At 45.6% G+C, this 22008-nt stretch overlaps 2 protein-coding genes across 5 annotated transcripts; both read left to right on the forward strand.

Annotated features, from left to right (window-relative positions):
* Positions 1-7637: 7637 nt before the first annotated feature.
* On the forward strand, positions 7638-17082 carry LOC129820920 (serine/arginine repetitive matrix protein 2-like). Of its 4 annotated transcripts, none has more exons than XM_055878040.1 (8): positions 7638-7758; positions 8669-8778; positions 10783-10990; positions 11466-11542; positions 11628-14513; positions 14985-15463; positions 16095-16205; positions 16321-17082. In XM_055878040.1, the coding sequence occupies exons 2-8, from the start codon at positions 8751-8753 to the stop codon at positions 16321-16323; spliced, it is 3792 nt and encodes a 1263-aa protein (XP_055734015.1). In that variant the 5' UTR covers positions 7638-7758; positions 8669-8750; the 3' UTR covers positions 16324-17082. The 4 variants fall into 4 exon arrangements, with proteins under 4 accessions (XP_055734015.1, XP_055734014.1, XP_055734012.1 ...); XM_055878039.1 differs by lacking the exons at positions 7638-7758; positions 8669-8778 and adding an exon at positions 8822-10185 and having other exon boundaries at positions 14985-15169; positions 15200-15463; XM_055878037.1 differs by lacking the exons at positions 7638-7758; positions 8669-8778 and adding an exon at positions 8823-10185.
* An 85-nt stretch (positions 17083-17167) lies between these two features.
* On the forward strand, positions 17168-20253 carry LOC129820921 (protein mab-21-like 3). Its single transcript, XM_055878041.1, has 2 exons — positions 17168-19107; positions 19212-20253. Exons 1-2 carry the CDS (start codon positions 19062-19064, stop codon positions 19703-19705), a joined length of 540 nt encoding a protein of 179 aa, XP_055734016.1. The 5' UTR covers positions 17168-19061; the 3' UTR covers positions 19706-20253.
* Positions 20254-22008: the final 1755 nt, after the last annotated feature.

The raw sequence follows: 22008 nt of genomic DNA on the forward strand, positions 1-22008 counted from the left end.
TTTTTATTTAAAGAAGATGAACGAACACGACACACTTTAACAAACTATACAGAACAACAAACGACCGTGAAGCTAAATAACGTTGTGCACATACACATACAGGCTACAAACGTTCTACATAGACAATTACCCACATCACATGAAAGCCTATGGCTACCCTAAATATGGCTCCCAATCAGAGACAACAGAAATCAGCTGTCTCTAATTGGGAACTCATTCAGGCAACCATAGACTCTCCTAAACAACTAAACCAACATAGACAACGCTAGACACATGCACTACACACAAACCCATACAATACACCCAACACCCCCTTTACCATATAATCACCCAAAACCGACAAAACACAAACATTCCCCATGTCACACCCTGACCTAACTAAAATAATAAAGAAAACAAAGAATACTAAGGCCAGGGCGTGACAAACAGCAGTTTCTGGCTAAAGAGACAAGACTAACAAGGGAGATCCATGAACTAATAGTACAGGTATATATCAATAAAAATGATACTACAGAGATACAAAATAAGTTAGAGGAAAAACAAAAAGAACTGGAGAAACTTATTCAAGAACGATCTAATGTAATCTATTACATAAATAAAGCAAACTGGAGGAAATATGGAGAAAAATGCACCAAATTCTTCCTGAATCTCCAACACAGGAACGCTAACAAAAAGAATTTGCAGAAACTCGTTACTGAAAAGGGAGTCATCTATGATTCTCCAAATTATATTTTAAAAGAGGAAGCTAAATATTTTAAGCAGATGTTCTCTTTTCCTTCTCATCCCCAACCACTGAATTCTGATTATTGTAAGGAAGGAATTCTTTCCAAATAATAATAACAAAATATAAATTAACAAATGTACACAAAATCAGTGTGAAGGCCAAATTACAGAGGAATAACTTTTTGAGGCTATTAAATCCTTTCAATCTGGAAAAACCCCAGGGCTTGATGGCATACTGGTAGATGTATATCAAGCCTTTTTTGATAAACTCAAAGCTCCATTGCTAGCTTGTTTTAACTACTGTAGAAATGGTAGTCTGTCAGGTACTCAGCAGTAAGGTCTGATTTCACTATTATTAAAACAAGACCCAGATGGCAAATATAAAGACCCAGTCTATATAGAAATCTGGAGGCCTGTCACGGCCGTCGTAAGGAGGAGACCACGGCGCAGCGTAGTAAGCGTACATTCTTCTTTATTAAAAGAACGAACACTGAACAAAACGAACAAAATAACAAAACGAACCGTGAAGCTCATATGGATAGTGCAGACAGGCAACTAAACATAGAATAAGAACCCACAAAACCAAAAGGGAAAATGGCAACCTAAATATGATCCCCAATTCAGGCCACCTAGACTTACCAACACCCCTAGACATACAAAAAACCCTAGACAATACAAAACAAGCAAACCCACCCTCGTCCCACCCTGACCTAACCAAAATAATAAAGAAAACATAGATAACTAAGGTCAGGGCATGACTGTACCTCCCCCCCCCAAATGTGCGGACTCCCGACCGCAAACCTGAACTTATAGGGGAGGGTACGGGTGGGCATCTACCCTCGGTGGCGGCTTTGGTTCTGGACGCCGCCCACACTCTTTACACCGATCCCTCCGCCTATGTAGATCCGGACCGTGGATCATCGCCGGAGGCACCGGACCGGGTACCTCGCTGGAGACCCCAGGCCGGGGACCTTCGCTGGAGACCCGGGGCCGGGGACCGTCGCTGGAGACCCCGGGCCGGGGACCGTCGCTGGAGACCCCGGGGCGGGGACCGTCGCTGGAGACCCCGGGCCGGGGATCGTCGCTGGAGGCCCCGGACAGGGGATCGTCGCTGGAGGCTCCGGACAGGGGATCGTCGCTGGAGGCTCCGGACAGAGGATCGTCGCTGGAGGCCCCGGACAGGGGATCGTCGCTGGAGGCTCCGGACAGGGGATCGTCGCTGGAGGCTCCGGACAGGGGATCGTCGCTGGAGGCTCCGGACTGTGGCCCGTCGCTGGAGGTTCCGGACTGTGGCCCGTCGCTGGAGGTTCCGGACTGTGGCCCGTCGTTGGAGGTTCCGGACTGTGGCCCGTCGTTGGAGGTTCCGGACTGTGGTCCGTCGTTGGAGGTTCCGGACTGTGGCCCGTCGTTGGAGGTTCCGGACTGTGAAACGTTGCCGGAGGCACCGGACTGGGTACTGTCGCCGGAAGCGCCAGACTGGGTACTGTCGCCGGAAGCTCTGGACTGGGTACTGTCGCCGGAAGCTCTGGACTGGGTACTGTCGCCGGAAGCTCTGGACTGGGTACTGTCGCCGGAAGCTCTGGACTGGGTACTGTCGCCGGAAGCTCTGGACTATGGAAGCGCACTGGAAGCCTGATGCGTGGTGTCAGAACTGGTGGTACCGGGCTGAGGACACGCACCTCAGGGCGAGTGCGGGGAAGAGGCACATGCCGGTAGTGGACTGTGGAGGCGCACTGGAGGCCTGGTGTGTGGTGCCGGAACTGGTGGTACCGGGCTGAGGACACGCACCTCAGGGCGAGTGCGGGGAAGAGGCACAGGCCCTACTGGACTGTGGAAGTGCACTGGAGGCCTGGTGCGTGGTGCCGGCACTGGTGGTACCGGGCTGGGGACATGCACCTCAGGGCGAGTGTGGGAAGGAGGCACAGGATACACTGGGCCGTGGAGACACATTGGAGATCTGGAACGTAGAGCTGGCTCAATGCATCCTGGCTGGATGCCCATTCTAGCCCGGCAAATGCGAGGAGCTGGAATAGATCGCACCGGGCTATAAATGCGAACTGGAGACACCGTGCGCATTTCTGCATAACACGGTGCCTGACCAGTCACATGCTCCCCATGGTAAGCACAAGGAGTTGGCTCAGGTCTCCAACCTGACTCAGCCAATCTCCTCTGTGACCCCCCAAAAAACTTATTGGGGCTGCCTCTCGGGCTTCCGTGCTAAACGTGTCCCCTCATATCGTCGCCGTTCATCCCGTGCTATCTCCACCTGCCTCTATGGTAGGCGATCCTCTCCTGCCAATATTTCCTCCCACGACCAGGATCCTTTACCGTCCAAAATCTCGTCCCATGTCCATGCTGTCTGCTCCTCCTGAACACGCTGCTTGGTCCTTTTATGGTGGGTTCTTCTGTCACGGCCGTCGTAAGGAGGAGACCAAGGCGCAGCGTAGTAAGCGTACATTCTTCTTTATTAAAAGAACGAACACTGAACAAAACGAACAAAATAACAAAACGAAACGTGAAGCTAATATGGATAGTGCAGACAGGCAACTAAACATAGAATAAGAACCCACAAAACCAAAAGGGAAAATGGCAACCTAAATATGATCCCCAATCAGAGACAACGATAAACAGCTGCCTCTGATTGGGAACCAATTCAGGCCACCATAGACATGCATATGCCTAGACTTACCAACACCCCTAGACATACAAAAAACCCTAGACAATAGAAAACAAGCATACCCACCGTCGTCACCCCCTGACCTAACCAAAATAATAAAGAAAACATAGATAACTAAGGTCAGGGCGTGACAAGGCCTTTTACACCTCAATGTTGTGATGCAAAAATACTAGCGAAATGCATAGCACTCAGAATTATAAAGGTTTTACCAGGTATTGTTCATCCTGATCAGACAGGTTTTTTACATGGACAATGCATTGGCGATAATATACGACAACTACTAGAAATAATAGAACATCATGAAACATCTAAGAAGCCAGGCCTGGTATTTATAGCGGATTTTGAAAAGGCCTTTGATACAGTAAGTCTGGATTTATTTATAAATGCCTGGATTTTTTACATTTGGGTGATTCTCTTATAAAATAGGTAAAAGTAATGTATAACAACCCCAGGTATAAAATAGTAAATTGTGGCTACTTCTCAAGAGAGTTTTGAATTGTCAAGAGGAGTTAAACAAGTGTGTTTGCTGTCACCATATCTATTCGTTATGGCCATTGAAATGCTAGCTATTACAATCAGATCAAATAACAACATTAGAAGATTAGAAATCCAAGGCTAAAAACAAAGGTGTCCATGTATGCCGATGACTCAAGTTTTATATTAAGTCTACAAGCTAGATCCCTGCAATGTCTCATTGAAGAGCTAGATTACTTTTCTGGACTCTCTGGACTAAAAACGAATTATGATAAGTGTACAATATTATGTATTGGATCTTTAAAAAATGCAACTTTTTACATTACCCTGCAGTTTACCTATAAAATGGGCTGACGGTGAAGTAGACATACTTGGTATTCATATCACAAAATATATTAATGAGCTCTCCACAATGAATTTCTATAGAAAACGTGTAAAATGTTTACAAGATCCTGCAACAATGGAGAGGTAAATGCCTGTCTATTTATGGGAAAATTTCCCTGATTAACTCCTTAGTCATATCTCAGTTTACTCACCTACTTATGGCGCTGCCTACTCCTGATGATTCGTTTTTCAAATCATATGAGCAAAAAATATTTAGCTTTATTTGGGATGCTAAACCAGACAAAATATGTGTCCGTTTGGTGGAAACACACCACTGGTGTGAAAATACAGATTTTAGAATATTCGCATGAAAATCTGCAGCCAATTGGATGGAAACCTATCTAGTGATGTGTTACCATCAAATTGACTTGTTGCGGATAAAATTGGCTGTGCGTAATTCAGTAGTGCATACCTAATCAAATGTTATTTGTCACATTGTCACACCCTGACTGGAGAGAGCTTTTTATGTCTCTATTTTGGTTTGGTCAGGGTGTGATTTGGTTGGGCATTCTATGTTCTTTTTTCTATGTTTTGTATTTCTTTGTTTTGGCCAGGTATGGTTCTTAATCATGGACAGCTGTCTATCGTTGTCTCTGATTGGGAACCATACTTAGGTAGCTTTTTCCCACATGGTTTTTGTGGGTAGTTATTTTCTGTTTTGTGTTCCTGCACCTGACAGAACTGTTCGTTGTCATTTTGCTCTTTGTTATTTTGTTCAAGTGTTTTTTTGAGAATAAATCATGAACACTTACCATGCTGCGCTTTGGTCCACTTCTTCATGCAACGATGACCGTTACACACATGCGCCGAATACAACAGGTGTAGGTAGACCTTACAGTGAAATGCTTTACAAGCCCTAAACCAACAATGCTTTACGAAGTATTAAGAAAAAAGTGTTAAGTAAAAAATAAAGTCACAAATAATTAAACAGCAACAGTAAAATAACAATAGCGAGGCTATATCCAGGGGGTACCGGTACAGAGTCAATGTGCGGAGGCACCAGTTAGTCTAGGTAATTGAGGTAATATTCACATGTAGGTAGAGTTAAAGTGACTATGCCTAGATAATAAACAGAGAGTAGCAGCAGTGTAAAAGAGGGGGTAGCCCTTAATTTGCTGTTCAGGAGTCTTATGGCTTGGAGGTAGAAGCTGTTAAGAAGCCTTTTGGACTTAGACTTGGCGCTCCGGTACCGTTGCCATGCGGTAGCAGAGAGAACAGTCCATGACTAGGGTGGCTGGAGTCTTTGACAATTGTTAGGGCCTTCCTCTGACACCGCCTGGTATAGAGGTCCTGGATGGCAGGAAGCTTGGCCCCAGTGATGTACTGGGCCGTACGCACTACCCTCTGTAGTGCCGAGCAGTTGCCATACCAGGCAGTGATGCAACCAGTCAGGATGCTCTCGATGGTGCAGCAGTAGAACCTTTTGAGGATCTTAGGACCCATGCCAAATCTTTTCAGTCTCCTGGGGGTGAATAGGCTTTGTCGTGCCCTCTTCACGACTGTCTTAGTGTGTTTGGACCATGATAGTTTGTTGGTGATGTGGACCCCAAGGAACTTGAAGCTCTCAACCTGCTTCACTGCAGCCCCGTCGATGAGAATGGGGCTGTGCTCGGTCCTCCTTTTCCTGTAGTCCACAATCATCTCCTTTGTCTTGATCACGTTGAGGGAGAGGTTGTTGTCCTGGCACCACACGGCCAGGTCTCTGACCTCCTCCCTATAGGCTGCCTCATCGTTGTTGGTGATCAGGCCTACCACTGTGTCATCTGCAAACTTGATGATGGTGTTGGAGTTGTGCCTGGCCGTGCAGTTATGAGTGAACAGGGAGTACAGGAGGGGACTGAGCACACACCCCTGAGGGGCCCTCATGTTGAGGTTCAGCGTGGCGGATGTGTTGTTACCTACCCTTACCACCTGGGGGCGGCCCGTCAGGAAGTCCAGGATGTAGTTGCAGAGGGAGGTGTTTAGTCCCAGGTTCCTTAGCTTAGTGATGAGCTTTGAAGGCACTATGGTGTTGAACGCTGAGCTGTAGTCAATGAATAGCATTCTCACATAGGTGTTCCTTTTGTCCAGGTGGAAAATGGCAGTGTTGAGTGGAATAGAGATTGCATCATCTGTGGATCTGTTGGGGCGGTGTGCAAATTGGAGTGGGTCTAGGGTTTCTGGGATAATGGTGTTGATGTGAGCCATGATCAGCCTTTCAAAGCACTTCATGGCTGCAGATGTGAGTGCTACGGGTCGGTAGTCATTTAGGCAGGCTACCTTAGGCAGGTTACCTTGGTCTTGGGCACAGGGACTATGGTGGTGTGCTTGAAACATGTAGGTATTACAGACTCAGTTAGGGACAGGTTGAAAATGTCAGTGAAGACACTTACCAGTTGATCAGCGCATGCTGTGGTTACATTCCCAAGTAGCCTACCGGATAAAAAATACTAGTTAATTGGGTTTCCGTCTCATTTTCAACTCCACTGATGGTTTGTCTGAAAAATGTTTGGCTTATATAGGCTAGTGAATGTGCCCACCGGTATTGGCGCTGCATTAGCCAACAGCTCACAGATAGGCTACACTGCATATATAGCCAATAGTATACATGATAAGATTATTATGGACAAAAGAGAGAGATTATTTATATTTTTCAAACGACTGTCAAACATCACCATTATGTCAACAGAATAAGACCCTCGATATTTCTTGGAAAGGAGCATCGAGCTAAACAGTGTGCAATTTCACCACCGTGAAGTTCATTATAACATATTTTATATGTAGCCTAATAAACTCCATGCTTGACAGAGTCAAGTGGGAGGACCACACAACATATTATATCAACATTTGTTCTTGTATAATTTATTTTACCTACACAAAAAGAACCCACCTTATCTAGCGTATTTTGTTTTGTCAACATTTGGAAATTTTACTGGCAGATGTGCTGTTTCTATCAGGCCTCTTTTAGGCCTACTTTACTCGCATATAATGTAGGATGGAAACCTGGTTTAGTCTCAGCAAAACTGGAGTGGTAATTATTAATTGAGGTCTCTACTAACCAAATATGTTTTGTTTTTTGAGGGACATTGTGTCACACGGTCTGCTGCATGGCTTTTTACTCTGCCCCATGCCCCAATGCAATACACTGAATATAGGCTATTGTATAGAATAGGCCTACATATTGGGTTGTAGAGAAAAAACCTTTCAACCTGTCTCAGTTAAGGTGACTATTTATATGGCCCCTGTGCCCTATGCCTCTGTCATAGAAATAGACAGAATATATTGGTCGAATTAATAATAGAATGTATGATTTCTTTGATTATTCTTTTTTGATTTTTAAAGAAGAGCCTTCATCTCTGAGTTGCCATGGAGATTCCTCTCGGAATTTGCCGCCCAGGACGGCATTCTGGGATTACTGGGTCTCCCCAAACTATCATGGCGTCCTGTGAAGATGGCGACTACCATTAAACAGGCGTTGCTGGATTTCCTAACTATTTAAATTCAAGGAATTGGAGCCATAGGTAAAAAAAATAAAAATAAAAACGGTGTACATATGTGTTATAGCGCAAGCATCGGTTGTCTGCATACATATTGTTGGATTTGTGCGACGAGTCAAGAAATCTAACAACTGTTATCAAAGCTAGTCGAATGAATGAGGCCGCGGGTGCTGATACGGCGTGTCTTTGTTAGATAATACGTAGTGGCTAACTAGCTAGTTACGTTAGTCATTTTAAAGTTCACAAGTATTAAAAGTTGTTACGCTTAAGACTGCTAACTTTTTGGGGGTTTAAAAACGACACAATCCTCTCGTTGATAACTAGCTAGCATTAGCGTGCCACGCTAGCTAACTATACGCCAACTAGCTAACGTTAGTGCTAGCGGGGTAACGTTATTTTACTTAGCTACTTTGGTTGCAATGTAGCTGCCCAGCAAAGTACCTTTCTAACTATTAGCCAGTGTCCAGCACAGTTGTTTTTATGTAACGTTACCTAGCAAGTGTTATTGCCAGTTGAGATGGACGATTACAAAAAGGTTGCATGTAGGTGGGTCATTGGTTATGTAATACTGCTGCAGTGTGTTTCTTTTTGTTGTGTGCTCAGACTCAGTGTAACCAAGAGGACATTTATGGCTGTTTGTTTAACGGTAGTAATGTAATTCATTTGTATTGTCTTGACATTCTGAAACAGCCAGGGGTACATTCATTAGTCAGATTCAGTTGCAAAACGTTTTGCAATGGAAACCGTTTATTCTAGAAAGTAGGAACCACAGAAAAGGGAGGGGCCTACCTGAATTTGTCCAATAGAAACACTCATTTTCGTTGCAAAAGGTTTCAGTTCAGAGTAGGCCTATAAATGGTTTTGCAATGGAATCTGACTAATCAACACATCCCTGTTGAGTGCCCTGGAGTAACTGTACTGTTTTTCCTTATAGAGTGAGAGACGAGGGCCAGGAGAACAGTGCTTGGGGCCAGAGGTTTTCAGGTCATCACTCACCCCCACACAGAGCTGATAAAATGGAGTGTGCGATGGACACTCGGCAAGGTGTGTTATCAAGATTTACTATAGATATATGCCTGTAATGCGATGGATGGTTATCCTCACATAGAGGGTTATACCTAAATACTGGAAATTCATGACCAAAACAATTTTACTTGGCAATGCTTCTTAAATTCTCATTTGGAAAGCACCGGTGTCTTATAAACGCCTGTTTCTAGTTGCTGGTGGAACTCCAATAATTAGGAAATATTCAGAAGTATATTAAATCCACGTTTTGTACCAAGTGAGAGATGCTTCTCGTGTGTGATGTAGATCTTTGTTTGGGTTGTGCTGTGTGCTGTGCTGTCTCCTATTTATACACGTGGCCACATCTTTTAGAAATAACTAGTTCCAGCGTAGATGTTGGGAAATGTGATATATCTGGCAGCTAAGATGACGAGGGATCTCCTCACTCAGTACAAAAGGTGGATTTAATATCTTTCTGAATATTCTCTGGTTATCAGAGTTTCACCAGCAACTGGAAACACACCCATGCCCAGACATGCTCCGAAACTTTGGCGGTTAGTAAGTATGTTTTAGACCTCCCGCTTTGGGCTGCATGTGTAAATGTGCAGTATATACAGTATCAGTCAAAAGTTTGGACACACCTACTCATTCTAGGGATTTTCTTTATTTGACTATTTCCTACATTGTAAAATAATAGTGAAGACATCAAAACTATGAAATAACACATATGGAATCATGTAGTAACCAAAAAAGTGTTAAACAAATCTAAATGTCTTTTATATTTGAGATTCTTCAAAGTACGTAGCCACCCTTTGCCTTGATGACAGCTTTGCACACTCTTGGGATTCTCTCAACCATCTTCATGAGGTAGTCACCTGGAATGCATTTCAATTAACAGGTGTGCCTTGTTAAAAGTTCATTTGTGCAATTTCTTTCCTTCTTTTAGAATTTTGAACGTTAGCTTGCTAAGTTAACGTTACCTGACACTCTTGTCCCTGCTCTCCCTTCCTCTTCTGCTGCGGCTGGAAATATTTCAAACTCACCCGAGGGAAAAAATAAAATTGAAGACAGATAAATGTAGCTATCTTGCTTGCACTTTATACAGTTCCAAACAAACTAGCTAGCTAACTTGCTAGACTAGTAATGTTAGTTAATCATGTTTTTATCATCAACATACTTGTAGATATTTGATAGCTAATTGCCATTACAATTGTGGCAGCAATATTATAGAGCTAAATGATGTTAGTTTTTAGGTTATATCTAGCTTATGTAGTTAACTAGTTGGCTAGCTAACGTTAGTCAAACAACCTAACTTACCTTTCTTGCAGTTTCTCATGCAGGATCACTCTGAGGGGATTCAAGTGAATTGTGTTTCACGCCACAGAGCTTCTGTACTGCGCACTGGTCACTCACGTACTGGTCCCTGGCGTGCCGTTTCTCGCACAGGTGCATTCTGAAGTGATTCAAGTGAATTGTGTTTCGCGCCATAGAGCGTCTGTATCGAGCATGGGTCACTCGTGCACTTGTCACTGGCACTGGTGTTTCTTGAGTTGTAGGCTGCCTGCCACTGCTCACAAAGCTAAATAACCTTCAGAACTGTGTTGAACCCAGACAGATTATCTTTTTACCAAGAAAAGTGAATGTGCTTTACAGAACTTGATTGAAACTATGTTTGGTAGAAAGTTTATTTTGGCGTGGTGGATATTATTCTGCCGTGGAGCAGTGCAACACTTAAGTGAACCTAGAGGAAACACTGCCGCAAGTAAATGTTTGTTGAAAGTTTCTTTGCCGTGCTTTCAGTAGACTATCGTCTCGACCTCAAGATAGCTATAGCTATGCTGCTGGAGGTTCGAGCTGGATTGGCTAGATCATGAAATACCAATGGCAAACCCACCAGGTTGCCAATTCTCTTCCTGGCCACCTTTCATTAGGAATGTATGTCCTATGTTGCTGATGAAATTCACCATACTTGTAATTTATCCAGACAAAGAAATGCGATTGGTTAATCTGTAAATAAGGAATATGATTGGTTAATCTGTGCAGGTGTGGACGAGGCAGCAGAGAGTGAACACACTCTAGAGGAAACGTCTGCAAAAGAAGGAAGTGAGATGCCGCACAAGAAGAACAAGAAGCACAAAAAACACAAGGGCAAAAAGAAGAAGAAGAAACGCTGCAAGGGAGAGCGGGAGACCAGCTCAGAGTCGGTCCCAGAGTCCGACGTAGAGAAGCCACCAGTCAGAACCAGAGCAGGGTGAGGCTCCTCCCATTAGAACCAGAACATTGTTTGACTCCTCCCGTTAGAACCACAACAATGAGGAAGTTAGATTAAGCTTAACTGCTGTGCACGTGCTTAACCTATGTCACTTTTGTTTTGAGAAGACTTCATCGTCAGCCAGAGCAGGGCACCTGGCTCACGCCCGGGAGGCAGCGCAGTTCCAAAACGAATGCAATTACTTTTCACCCGGCGCATGCTCCTCCCACCAGAGCAACATGGGCCAAATAATTGAATGCACTCACTGCTAGACTCTGCCCATTACACCCAGACCTGTGCTAGACAGAACAGGGTGTTGCCTGGTCACCTCTAGATGGTTCCCTCGCTGGAATATAGGAGACAAAGCAGCAGAAATGTTGCACTAATCAGCCAACAGGCTCTTGTTTGTCTTTATACTACTGGGACAATTGTGAATATTTGCTGTTATAATAACTGTTTTCTTTGTTGTTTTTAGCTTGAGGACTCATGGCCTAGTGGCTTCTGATGCAGGAGCAAGCACAAAAGATGAGGCAACAAAGGGCTTGATCACAGGTAAGGAGTGTGGCTCTGGGTTCAGTTGTAGGAAATGAACAGATGCTAAAGTTATTTGTTGCTAATGCCTGTTTACCGGTCCAAGCAGATAAACCTGAGGTATGTGATGCTAAAGCCAGAAAACACAAAAGACATGTTGGGAAAAAAAAGAAAAAGAGGAGGAGAAAAGGGGAAGAGAAGCAGGAGAAGAACTCACCTTTACACTCCCCATCAGAGAGCGAATCTATGTCAGGGTCAGATTCTGAGTCTGAGGAGAAGCCAGCTGTCACGGTTATGCAAGCAGTTCCCATCCTGTCTAAGGCCAGACAAGAGGAAAGGGTGTCCTCCCTACGCCTAACTCTCGGCCAAAAAGAGGGATCTCTGAAAATGTGTCAAACCTCGGATGAGCAGTCTGCGGATGCACGAGGAAAGACAGAAGAGAAGGTGCCCCCTGCTGACAGCGAGGAACAGACAGTCTCTGTCATAAAGGCAGACGATTCACAGAGCGACAGGTGCTTCAGTCACACCCAGGAGCTTCCGGACATCATCCCCAAGCAAGGCGGCCAGAGAGAGGAGACAAACGCAGGGCAGAGGTCAAAGGTGAATAACCATGCTCCCTCACGGTCAAGGTCACAGTCACTGACGGACACTAAAAAAGCCAGATCGAGTCTTAGTCATTCGACAAGCTCCAAGCAGTCCAGATCAAGCCGTAGTCGTTCACAAAGCCCCAAGCGATTGTCTGGTCTGCCTATGTCTAGCAGGGGCAGGTCTCGATCCTTCTCAAAGAGCATGACTCCCAAGAGGAAGCAGTCTAAGTCCCTTAAAAGGACAGGACGTAAGTCACTTTCTTTGTCCCCTAGGAGAGGACACAAGTCTCCTCTGTCCCCTAGAAGAGGAAGCAAGTCCCCTTCTCTGTCCCCCAGGAGAGAATGCAAGTCCCCTTCTCTGTCCCCCAGGAGAGGACGCAAGTCCCCTTCTCTGTCCCCCAGGAGAGGACGCAAGTCCCCTTCTCTGTCCCCCAGGAGAGGACGCAAGTCCCCTTCTCTGTCCCCCAGGAGAGGACGCAAGTCCCCTTCTCTGTCCCCCAGGAGAGGACGCAAGTCCCCTTCTCTGTCCCCCAGGAGAGGACGCAAGTCCCCTTCTCTGTCCCCCAGGAGAGGACGCAAGTCCCCTTCTCTGTCCCCCAGGAGAGGACGCAAGTCCCCTTCTCTGTCCCCCAGGAGAGGACGCAAGTCCCCTCCTCTGTCCCCCAGGAGAGGACGCAAGTCCCCTCCTCTGTCCCCCAGGAGAGGACGCAAGTCCCCTCCTCTGTCCCCCAGGAGAGGACGCAAGTCGCCTCCTCTGTCCCCCAGGAGAGGACGCAAGTCGCCTCCTCTGTCCCCCAGGAGGGGACGCAAACTGTCTCCGTCTCCAAGACGAGGGCGGCGGTCTGCGTCCAGGCCTCGCGGTCGTGTCAGGAGGTCGAGGACCAGAACCCCTCCCCCTCGTCGTGGTAGACCCTCGAGGTCCCGCTCGCCTGTGAGGCTGACTCGCCGCTCACGCTCCAAATCTAGACGGCTCCGTCATTCCCGGTCGCTGAGAAGAGGCCGGAGCTCCAAGAGCTGCTCCCCGTCTCACAGGAAGAGGTCCCCCCCCAGGACACGACGGTCCCGGTCTCCGGTCAGGAGAGGCAAGCGTACTCGCTCCCGCTCTGTCGTGATCCTGAAGAGGAACAGGAAAGGCTCACTGTCCAAATCCCCAACCAGCAAGAACACCAAGTCCCGCTCCAGGAGCTGCAGGAAATCCAGTTCACCAGTACAGAAAATACTTTCCAGATCACCAAAGCGGGGCAGGACAAAGTCCAGATCCCCAAGACGCAGTAAACCATCAAGATCACCATTGCCATGTAACAGGTCTTGTACTCCTAAAGCCAAATCCCTGAAAAGAAACAAGTGTTCACTGTCAAAATCGCCCAAAAGAGACATATCGAAATCCAGGTCTGTCTTAAGCGACAGGCAATCTGACAGCGTATCCCCAGAACGCTCAAGATCCAGGTCTACTGCCAAAGACCTGAAGTCTCTGAAATCGGTCAAACATACTGCAGACAAAACTGTGAATGATGAAGCACCTACCAAGCCTGTTGGGGAGGCTGTAGCAACAGCTGCAGCAGGGCCCTGGAAGCCCCTCCCTTGGGCTGCAGCCTCCAGTTCTATCATACAGGGCAAGCCAGTGGCTGGGCAGGCTGACGAGAGTAGCTCTGAGATTCCATCTGAAGACCATGACTCTGCAGCAGAAGAGCCAAAGGGAGCAAGAAGCCCAACAAGCTCCTCTGAAGAAGAGCCAGATGAGCATGCTATCTCCAGGTCTGTGTCACCAGAGACCGTTTGTGCTGATCGCCGCTACAGGGCATCATCTTCTAAATCCTCCATCAAGAAGGCATCATCCTCGAAGCAACGTCAGTCCTCAAAATCAGCATCTCCTGCCAGGAAGTCCTACTCACCTGCCGGCAGAAAGACGTCCACCTCTCTCTCACGGAGGTGCTCCCGGTCCAAGTCTATCTCTCCTTCTCAGTCCAAGTCTGCCTCCAGAAGGAGGCGATCTATGTCTCCATCCAGGAAAAGGAAGTCTGTCTCTCCGCCTGCCAGACGGAAGAAGAGGTCCAAGTCCAGAAGTCCTGTCCGGCGCAGGAGATCACACTCTAAGTCACCAGCACGGCGCAGGAAGTCACGTTCCAAGTCCAGGACCAAGCACTCAAAGTCCCGCTCCCCGGCCAGAAGGAAGAGGTCCAAATCCACAGACAGGAGCAAACGCCTAAAGTCTCGTTCTCCAGGCCGGAGGAGAAGGTCCGGGTCGCGACGGCGCCGACCCATCATGCGAAATCGCTCGTTTGACCGCCGCGACCGATGGAAACGGGAACCAAGCCATTCACCCATCCTCATCCTCCGCAAGCGCCGGTCCACATCTCGAACCCGCCGCAGTGCCAGCAAGACCCCTCCTCGTCTCACTGAGCTGGGTAAGACTACAAGTATGGAGTTCTTTGGAACCCTCTTCCCGACAGCTAAAGCTACGAAGCTTCTGCGCATGTGCAGGATCCTTTATTTTCCACACAATCTGTGCTCTACTTGTTCAGCTGTCCAGAGAACAGGCTACTTTATTAAACAAGCACCATTTGCCAGAGTAGCCTGTTCTCTGGACAGCTGAACAAGTACAGCAGAGACTGGGTGTAAAGTAGAGAATCCCACACATGCGCAGAAGCTTAGGACCTTTAGCTGTCGAGAAGAGGGTTCCAGAGAACTTGGATCCGCAGCCACTCCGTATATACATACACCAATCCAATGTATTGTCATAGTTAAGTACCCTCAGTTTAATGGTGGCTGTTCTAGGCACCTTAGAACAGATTAGATGATAGTGATAATGTAGTCTAAAATTCCATTGTTGACAGATGTGTATTCTCTCCTTTCCTCTCCCCTTTCTCTCTTCACAGACAAAGACCAGCTCCTGGAGATAGCGAAGGCCAATGCAGCAGCCATGTGTGCTAAAGCAGGTGTGCCCATTCCAGAGAGTCTGAGACCCAAGGCCATCCTCCAGCTTCCCCTGCCCAACCCAGCCCCAACCCCTTTGAATCTGCCTCTTCCCCTGCCCTTGCCTCTCAACATGCCCGGCATGGGAATGCCCAGCATGAACATGCCCAGCATGAACATGCCCAGCATGAACATGTCCAATATGGCCATGAGTGCTGCCATGGCCAGTATGAAAGCTGCCACCATGACTGCAGCCCTCACCAACATGGCCCAGATGTCAAACATGCCCCAGATGGCCCCCCTCCCCACTATCACCAACAAGCCCCCTCCTAGCCAGGCTCCCCAAACAACCCTTCCCCCCCTCAACCTGGACCACATAGAGGAGGTGAAGAGGAAGGTGACTCAGCAGGCCAACATCTACAGCATCAAGGAGCTCACTGAGGTAAGACTTACAAGAGACTTGTACTGTATGTAATAACAAAGATTTACTTTATCAATTGTGGATGTAGACCCCCCATAGTGTATTACAGCAAGCATCAAACTTTAGCTCAGACTTCCATTTGTATTCTTTTATGTAATGATTTTGCCAATTAAGCCCTTTATCTGCTTCCCCAGAGTCATGATCTTGTGGATACCATTTTTATGTCTCTGCATGCAGTTTGAAGGAATTTGCTAACTGTGCAATTGCTAATTAGTGTTACCGTCATGCCTGGAAGTCTATGGTAACTGCTAGCATGCTAGTAGATGCCGTAGTCTTCCAGTCCATTGCGCTAATGCTAGTTAGCATTGGCTCACAAAACCACCTCTAACTTCCTTCATACTGGATGCAGAGACCTGACCCTGGGGAAGTAGATAAAGGGCTTCATTGCCAAAATTGCGAAGTATCCTTAAAGGTTACAAACATGAAGAGAATGAACCTGCATCTTACTGACGAGTCAACCGGTTCCAGATTTATTATGTAGTGTCTTGAGGTTACAAGCGCGACAAGACTCGAATGTGAAGACAACTGTGTTGTTTGGGGTGTTCTCTTGTATTATTCTGACTGTGTTGACTTCACAATGATTTGTGTGTAGAAATGTAAGATGATAGCGGCGAGTAAAGAGGAGATGGCCATAGCGAAGCCGCATGTGTCTGATGACGAGAACGAGGACAGGAAGCCCTGTGGCAAGAGCTTCTTATTAAGTGTAAGAACTCCCAAGCTTCATTCTAGCATGCACCCACCATCATTCAAACATTCACGCATATTAGATGAATGATGAGTAGTAGAGTGATTTAGTAACTTTTCTCTCTATTCTGCAGTAACTTTCTTTGGGGCACATCAGAGGTACTCCCCATGGATACCATCACCAGGTGGACAGAAGTCAAGGTTGTTGTGGTTATAGAGCAGGAACCTCATCAGATACTGCCAGCCCTTGTTCTTTGGACAATCATTCCCTCCCCAGCCCCTCCCATCAGTACTCTAGCTGTCTGGGGAAGTGTTTGAAACGTCAGTGATCCTGTGTCCCATCGGACAGACTGGCCTGAGTGTTCTTGTGTGTCATTGGATGGATTGCAGTGTGTACAGTGTGGTTATCCCTAGCTTCTACACGTTGCTCAGACAGAGCTCTCTGGACAATGACTGAAGCAAAATGATATAGGAACATATTTTCAATGTTTTGTCAACCCTTTCTAATGTTAAACTTCTGTTTCTTTTTTATTGTGTTCAGTAATAATATTTCCACCTCATGGTTCCTTTAGTGACATTTTAACCTGTAATTAAGTGAACTGCTCGGTCTGCCCTCAGCACGCACGGGCACACAAATACACACATCAGTAATATGATGGTCAGGTGTGTCTTTAGTGACGGGCAGACCGACCAGGTCTCTCCATTGAGAAGACAAACTTATCAGGTCTTTGTAGGATCCACTCTAAATGTTTTGTCAATTCTCTATATATTAACTGATGTAATCTTTAGCTATTTTAATGACAAATACATTTTAGGATTTCCTTGATCAGTAGTAGAATATTATTTGGCTGACTTTGTACATAATGTGTTGATTATTAAAGGAAACCAGAAAATCACCTGTTGTCTAATGTTCTTTATGTAGGAGCCTAACTGTTAAGGTCCCCATTTTTTTTTCTAACTCTTTACCTTGTGGTCAGTACTGCAGGGGTGTATTCATTACGCCGATTCTGTTGCAAATGTTTCTCCAATAGAAACTTGTTTTAATTGTTTGAATTTATTACCGCCGATGTACTATATATTCTTTGATTCTAATCAGAGACCGATTCAGACCCGGAACACAAGTTTTTTTTAGTTTGCTTGAATGCTTGCTACATTTTGAAACAGTTTCTAGTGAACGATACTTTACACCAAAATGTTCTTGAACAGACTTTGAGGTACATTTGCTCTCGTTTGGTGAGTGTGGCGAGGTGTGGCTTGAAGCAATGAGTGACGTATTTAAAGGGCAGTGGCCATGCTGACAGTATTCCCCAACCCACAACCCCTCCCTGTTTTTCATCTGGTTGTTCAGTACAGCACCATTTCCGTTCAATTTAACTTTCCTAACTTAAAAATGTATTGAACGTAGCTCAGGTTTGTTATTTTTGACCTCACAGCTATATGACAAACTCTGAGCTGTGTAAGTAAGTTTAACCTTGTTCCCATTCCAATGTACAACACTATTGACCTCAGTCAGGGATCTAGTGCTAATGGATCCTGAGGCACTGGAGGTCCTTCTGCCGGGCACTTCGTTGGGTTCTAAAGATCCACAGTTCATTGTTTTACTGGCCCTTATTTGGGCTTTTCAGACCGCACTTTCAGAGCAGGGCCAGGGGTGTATTCATTATTCAGACTGTTGCAACGATAACCATTAACCGTTTATTCTAGGAACCAAGAACGGAAGCAAACAAAATAAAATGTTGAGGGACCTACCTGAATTTGTCCAATAGAAACTTGTTTTCAGTTTGGGAAAAAATGGTTTCTGTTGCAAAATGTTTTGCAACCGACTAAATGTTTTGCAACAGAATCAAAGTAATGAATACACCCCAGCTACGATCATGCCGTTGTGACCATGGTGGCCCAAAGGCTCATGGAAGCTCTTTAGTATAAAAAAAATAAATAAATGATGGTGGAACACTTTCGACATCCGGACCATAGTGCCAGGAAAACAGGTCACACACACTCATCAGTCAGCTCCAGTCAGTCCGCTAAATTCTGGTGGAGAGATCAGAGCTGAACTGTTCGCAGAGTTAGATAGTGAAAATGACAGACTTCTGAGGAACGGCTGGACCTCTACCTCTTGAATCAAGTGAGGATCATATGCTGCCACGTAGTGTGTGTGTGTCGTGGTTATCGTGTGTGTTGATTATTGTGTATGTGTGTAATTGTGCTTATTGTGTGTGTGTTAGGTGGACCTAGTGGTACCGGACAGTGGACAGGCGTGTTGAGGTTCTGAAGGTGGTCAGAGATCTGACCGCTAAGGTCAGCAAGATAGATGGATGCCTCCAGTCCATTGCCCACGCTGGAGTCAACAACGAGAACATCAAGATAACACAACGACTTTGATATCTTTCACACAGTAGCCTTCAATATGTCAATCTCAGAATTATGGGATCTGTGTGTGTGTGTGTTCAGGACCAGCCTGCCGTGGTGTCTAAATGGGGCCACTGTGCTTGTGTGTGTTAATATTGTGTGTGTGCCTGTGAGGGGTCTGATGATTGTGTGTGTAGGTCCTGACTCCCAGCCTGGTATTGGTGAGTGTTCCGGTGAGAGGGTTGATTGGATATCATGAGCATGTGACTTGTCAGTGAAGATCACAGGAGGTTGGTGGCACCTTAATCGGGGAGGACGGGCTCGAGGTAAAGGCTGGAGTGGAATTAGTGGAATGGTATCAAATACATTAAACACATGGCTTTCATGTGACTGATGCCATTCCATTTACTCCGTTCCAGCCATTCATGAGCCGTCCTCTCCTCGGCAGCCTCCACTGGTAGAGATACTATTCTCTGACTGGCTCACTCCTCCCTACTCCTTTCCATGAGCCAGAGAAACTCTACCAATGGCTGAAGCTGGAGAGCTTCACAAGACCCGCCCAGGACTTGCAGGTAGAATGTCTTAAAGCAGTTCAAAGAGTTAGCCAGTAAAATGTTTTAAATATTCTCAAATAACTCTATTGATCTGCATGCGTTTGTATGTTTGTCTTTTATAGGATGCCAAAGTGTGTGGAGGGAGACATTGTTTGTTGTTGCCATAGAGACGGTGGAAGGTGTGATGGAGGCGGAACTTGTTCCAACAGTGGAGCTGATCAACTATTATCAGAAAAAGGCCCACTGGCCCCACCTTCTGCAGCGCTGGCCAACCACAGAGAGAGCTCACTGCATCAAGGTCAGCTGGGAGTCATGCTTACTAACTCCTACTTCCCTACACCTAAAGGACTCTCAGACCATGAGAAACAAGATTCTCCGGTCTGATGAAACCAAGATTGAACACTTTGGCCTGAATGCCAAGCATCACGTCTGGAGGAAACCTGGCACCATCCCTACGGTGAAACATGGTGGTGGCAGCATCATGCTGTCGGGGTGTTTTTCAGCGGCAGGGACTGGGAGACGAGTCAGGATCGAGGGAACGATGAACGGAGCAAAGTACAGAGACATCCTTGATGAAAACCTGCTCCAGAGTGTTCAGGACTTTGGACTGGGGTGAAGGTTCACCTTCCAACAGGACAATGACCCTAAGCACACAGTCAAGAGAACACATGAGTGGCTTCGGAACAAGTCTCAATGTCCTTGAGCGGTCCAGCCAGAGCCCGGTATTGAACCCAATCAAACATCTCTGGAGAGACCTGAAAATAGCTGTGCAGTGATGCTTCCCACCCAACCTGACAGAGCTTGAGAGGATCTGCAGAGAAGAATGGGAGAAACTCCCCAAGTACAGGTCTGCCAAGTTTGTAGCATCATACCTAAGAAGACTCGAGGCTGTAATCGCTGCCAAAGGTGCTTTAACAAAGTACTGAGCAAAGGGTCTGAATACTTATGTAAATGTGATATATCCGTTTTTAAATGTTATACATTTGCAAAAAATTCAAAAAATCTGGTTTTGCTTTGTCATTATGGGGTATTGTGTGTAGATTGATGACATTTTTTTTTTTTATCAATTGTAGAATATGGCTGTAACCTAACAAAATGTGGAAAAAGTCAATGGTCTGAATATACTTTCCGAATGCACTGTAAAACCAATACAGAGTGTGTTGAATGTCCTTATTAAACAAGTCTCAAGTGTATTTTTTCTTTACTGAATCAAGTTTTGAGTTTATTATGTTGCATACATTATTGCGTCTGTTGAAATGTCAGTTAAAAAGTTTCATAGATTTTAACTTTCATGTAACACATATCAACTGCCTCTACGTTTATGATCCAGCAGAGTGCAGCATCGCTCCACTCCCTGTGTGTCAGCAAGTAAAATGTTATTTGTCACATGCTTCGAAAACAACAGGTGTAGATAAACAATGAAATGCTTACTTCCGGCTCTTGCCTACAATGCAGAGAGTAAAATAATAACACAAGGAAGAAATACACAATTGTTAACAACACCGTGGCTATATACACAAGGTACCAGTACCGAGTTGATATGCAGAGGTACGAGGTAATTGAGGTAGATATGTACAGTACCAGTCAAAAGTTTAGACACACCTACTCATCCAAGGGTTTTTCTTTATTTGTACTATTTTCTAAATAATAGTGAAGACTTCAAAACTATGAAATAACACATGGAATCATGTAGTAACCAAAAAAGTGTAAAACAAATCTAGATATATTTTTGATTCTTCAAAGTAGCCACCCTTTGCCTTGATGACAGCTTTGCACACTATTGGCATCCTCTCAACCAGCTTCTCCTGGAATGCTTTTCCAACAGTCCTGAAGGAGTTCCCACATATGCTGAGCAATTGTTGGCTGGTTTTCCTTGACTCTGCGTCCAACTCATCCCAAATATCAATTGGATTGAGGTCGGGTGATTGTGGAGGCCAGGTCATCTGATGCAGCACTACAACACTCTCCTTCTTGGTCAAATTGCCCTTACACAGCCTGGAGGTGTGTTGGGTCATTGTCCTGTTGAAAAACAAATGATAGTCCCAATAAGCGCAAACCAGATGGGATGGCATATCGCTGCAGAATGCTGTGGTAGCCATGCTGGTTAAGTGTGCTTTGAATTCTAAATGAATCACTGACAGTGTCACGATCAAAGCACCATTATACCACCTCTGCCATGGTTCACGGTGGGAACCACATATGCGGAGATCTTCCGTTCACCTACTCTGCGTCTCACAAAGACACGGTAGTTGGAACCAAAAATCTCAAATTTGGACTCATCAGACAAAAGGGCAGATTTCCAACGATCTAATATCCATTGCTCGTATTTCTTGGAACAAGCAAGTCTCTTCTTATTATTGGTGTCATTTAGTGGTGGTTTCTTTGCAGCAATTTGACAATGAATAATAAAAAATTAAATAATGAAGCCCTGATTCACGCAGGCTCCTCTGAACAGTTGATGTTGAGATGTGTCTGTTACTTGAACACTGTGAAGCATTTATTTGGGCTGCAATCTGAGGTGCAGTTAACTCTAATGAACTTATCCTCTGCAGCAGAGGTAACTCTGGGTCTTCTTTTCCTCTGGCGGTCCTCATGAGAGCCAGTTTCATCATAGCGCTTGATGGTTTTTGCGACTGCACTTGAAGAAACTTTGAAAGTTTTTTAAATTTTCCAGATTGACTGACCTTCATGTCTTAAAGTAATGATGGACTGTCGTTTCTCTTTGCTTATTTGAGCTGTTCTTGCCATAATATGGACTTGGTCTTTTACTAAATAGGGCTATCTTCTGTATACCACCCCTACCTTGTCACAACACCACTGATTGGCTCAAACGCATTAAGAAGGAAAGAAAAGGTACACCTGTTAATTGAAATGCATTCCAGGTGACTACCTCAGGAATCATGTTGAGAGAACACCAAG

Source organism: Salvelinus fontinalis, chromosome 23 (assembly GCF_029448725.1).
Source record: "Salvelinus fontinalis isolate EN_2023a chromosome 23, ASM2944872v1, whole genome shotgun sequence".
Taxonomy (NCBI): domain Eukaryota; kingdom Metazoa; phylum Chordata; class Actinopteri; order Salmoniformes; family Salmonidae; genus Salvelinus; species Salvelinus fontinalis.